The 2549-nt window shown below is 35.3% G+C and overlaps 1 protein-coding gene across 1 annotated transcript; it reads right to left on the reverse strand.

Moving 5' to 3' along the window:
* Positions 1–634: 634 nt before the first annotated feature.
* LOC145111949 (uncharacterized) lies at positions 635–1513 on the reverse strand. Its single transcript, XM_079048184.1, has one exon. It carries the CDS (start codon positions 1511–1513, stop codon positions 635–637), a length of 879 nt encoding a protein of 292 aa, XP_078904310.1.
* Between the last annotated feature and the right edge of the window lie 1036 nt (positions 1514–2549).

Below are 2549 nucleotides of genomic sequence, written 5' to 3' on the forward strand. Positions count from 1 at the left end.
CACACAACACCACAAGACTTGGAATAACTTGAGAGAATGTCACTAACACTTAAAATCGGTTATGCCCTCTTAGAACTCACTAGTAGTCCGATTTTGCTAGCTATAGGGCTCCTTTTATAGTGTTGTCACAATTAGGGTTTACACATGAATGGCCTTAATTGTCATGACTCTTCATTTCTAATGATCCATGGGTTTGTAACTCCCATGAACTATCCATGGAGCTCCAAATGGTTATAACCCAACTCCATAAACCATGGATCATAAATCCACCATAAAAGATTAGATGATTGTCATAATCAACCCTACATATTTAATTAGTTTCATTTTGATCACCAAATAATTATAAATTAATACTTGATCAACACTAATTAAATAATATTATTATTAATATATTAGAACTTATAATATATTAATAATCACAAGTGTCCTTTCTCTCATTTAGTCTATCCAAGTATTGCAATGCCATGCAACCCAAATGGACCATGTCGGGTCGGGTCAAGTACATACCAAATAAAGTTATGGACTTAGACACTATATCCAACATCAAGAACCCAATAATTTGAAATATTAGTATTATTGATTTAAATAGAATACGTACCAGAAGAAAATACACCTGCTTTGGCATTGGCATCCTTCACTTCCTGCAAGTACTTGGGGCAGCTTCTTCTCCAATGGCCCTTTTGGCCACAATGAAAGCATACAGATTCCTTTGGATCAGCAACATGAGGGGTGTCAAAGTTTGGCTTTTCTTTTGTTCCACTGGGCTCAACATGATCGACCATCCATTTCCATTTGGATGGGTATGGCCCTTTATCTTCTTCCCTTTGCTTTGTTGGACAGCTATGACAGGGGCACTTACAGAACTGTTGGAATGAGACTTGTTCATTCCCGCTTCAGCCGTTTGCAACAGATTGTGAAGCTCAATCAACATAATGGTCTCTGTATTATTCAAATGATAGGTCAAGATGAACTGATCATAACTAATGGGCAGAGAGTTAAGGACCATGTCAATGGTAAGGTCCTTATCAAAGTTCACATTGAGCTTTTCTAATCTTTCCACATGCCTTTGCATTTTCTGCACATGAGTGCACACAAATTCCCCTTCTTTCAGTTTGCACGCCATCAGGGACTTGACTACTTCATAATGCTCTTGTCTCGCTTTCTTGTGGAACACTTGAGACAAGCTCGTGTTAACTTCATATGGCCAGTAATCCTCATAAGTCTTCTGGAGCTTACGTGCCATAGTTGCAATCATAATATAAGAGACCTTCGTGGCATCATCCATGTGTTGACCATAGTTAGCAATCTCCTCAGCAGTGGCAGTTTCTTGGTTGATTTCTAGAATTGTAGTAGTGAGAACATATTCTTTGTTCTCAGAGTGAAGCATCATCTTCAAGTTCCTCATCCAGTCCATGTAGTTTGTACCGAAAAGTTTTTCCTTAGCAAGGACCGATAGTAGAGTGAAGTTATGGCTTGAAGGAGGAGGAGGGGGAACTTCATCACACGAAGACATTTCTCTTAAATAAAGACAATATTTTAGTTAGTTGATTCACTCCTTGATATTTTAACCTCAACTAATATTCAAGGCTAGGGTCCAATAAAAAATTCAAAATTAAGAAAAGGGATGCCGTAATCTAATCACGAGTTCATTTAAGGTGGGTAATGCATTTTACCAATTTCAATCTATATGAAATTCTTGGATCATTTGAGATTCATTGAATCTTATCAATGGCATGTTTAGTCTTGATTATGCTTTTTGACTCGAATGTTGAGAATCACAAATAAGATGTGAATAACCATGCTCGACAACCTCAATGTCTTTTATCAACTCAAATTAACGTGCCGGTAAACCACTCACGCTCAATTAATTAATGATAATTTTTGAGTTATGCCATCATTTCAACTTTATAGTTCCTAATTAGTGTGTCGGTTAACCACACACGCTCCACTGACGACTCATAAAGATTGATGTATGTTTTCATGGATTAGCATACACTTTCACATTTTCCTTAAAGTAACCAGAGTGGGAAATTTTGTAAAAGGTTCTATTACTTTATAGCATTATACTTATAATGTGATTATGTCGTATTGAACCCGTTCTACTAATGACCCTCCACCATACAGGAGAACGGTGGGTGAGAATAGACACCCATTCAACGGCTATTTTATAGGTCGCTTCCTTATACCCTCTTTATAGGATGGCTTCGTGAATGAGGCATACTAGCAATTCAACTGACTCATGGTATACATATAGTATTAAACGTGTAATATATAAAAGTATAAGGGTGTATTTTTAAACATTTAAAATAAAGTTCAGAAATTTATATTATAGATAATTTCGAAATTAATCTTTTAATTAATCAAATAATTAAATTTAATCAAATTATGAGGATTCAAAGACTCTAGATTTTAGGAGATTGAATTACCAATTAAATATTCAGATTTTATCCAATTAAGAAAATATTTTTAAATGTAATTATCCTAATCAATTATCTTCAATAAAATAATAAAAAAAATTCGTTGAACAGAAGGTTTCCCACGACGTGGAA

This window comes from Lactuca virosa, chromosome 5 (assembly GCF_052849685.1).
Source record: "Lactuca virosa cultivar CGN04683 chromosome 5, Lactuca_virosa_CGN04683_v6, whole genome shotgun sequence".
NCBI classification, from domain to species: Eukaryota; Viridiplantae; Streptophyta; class Magnoliopsida; order Asterales; family Asteraceae; genus Lactuca; species Lactuca virosa.

Excerpts from the sequence above, each read along its gene's own strand:
- LOC145111949 (XM_079048184.1), bottom strand. The coding sequence starts at position 1,513 with ATGTCTTCGTGTGATGAAGTTCCCCCTCCTCCTCCTTCAAGCCATAAC.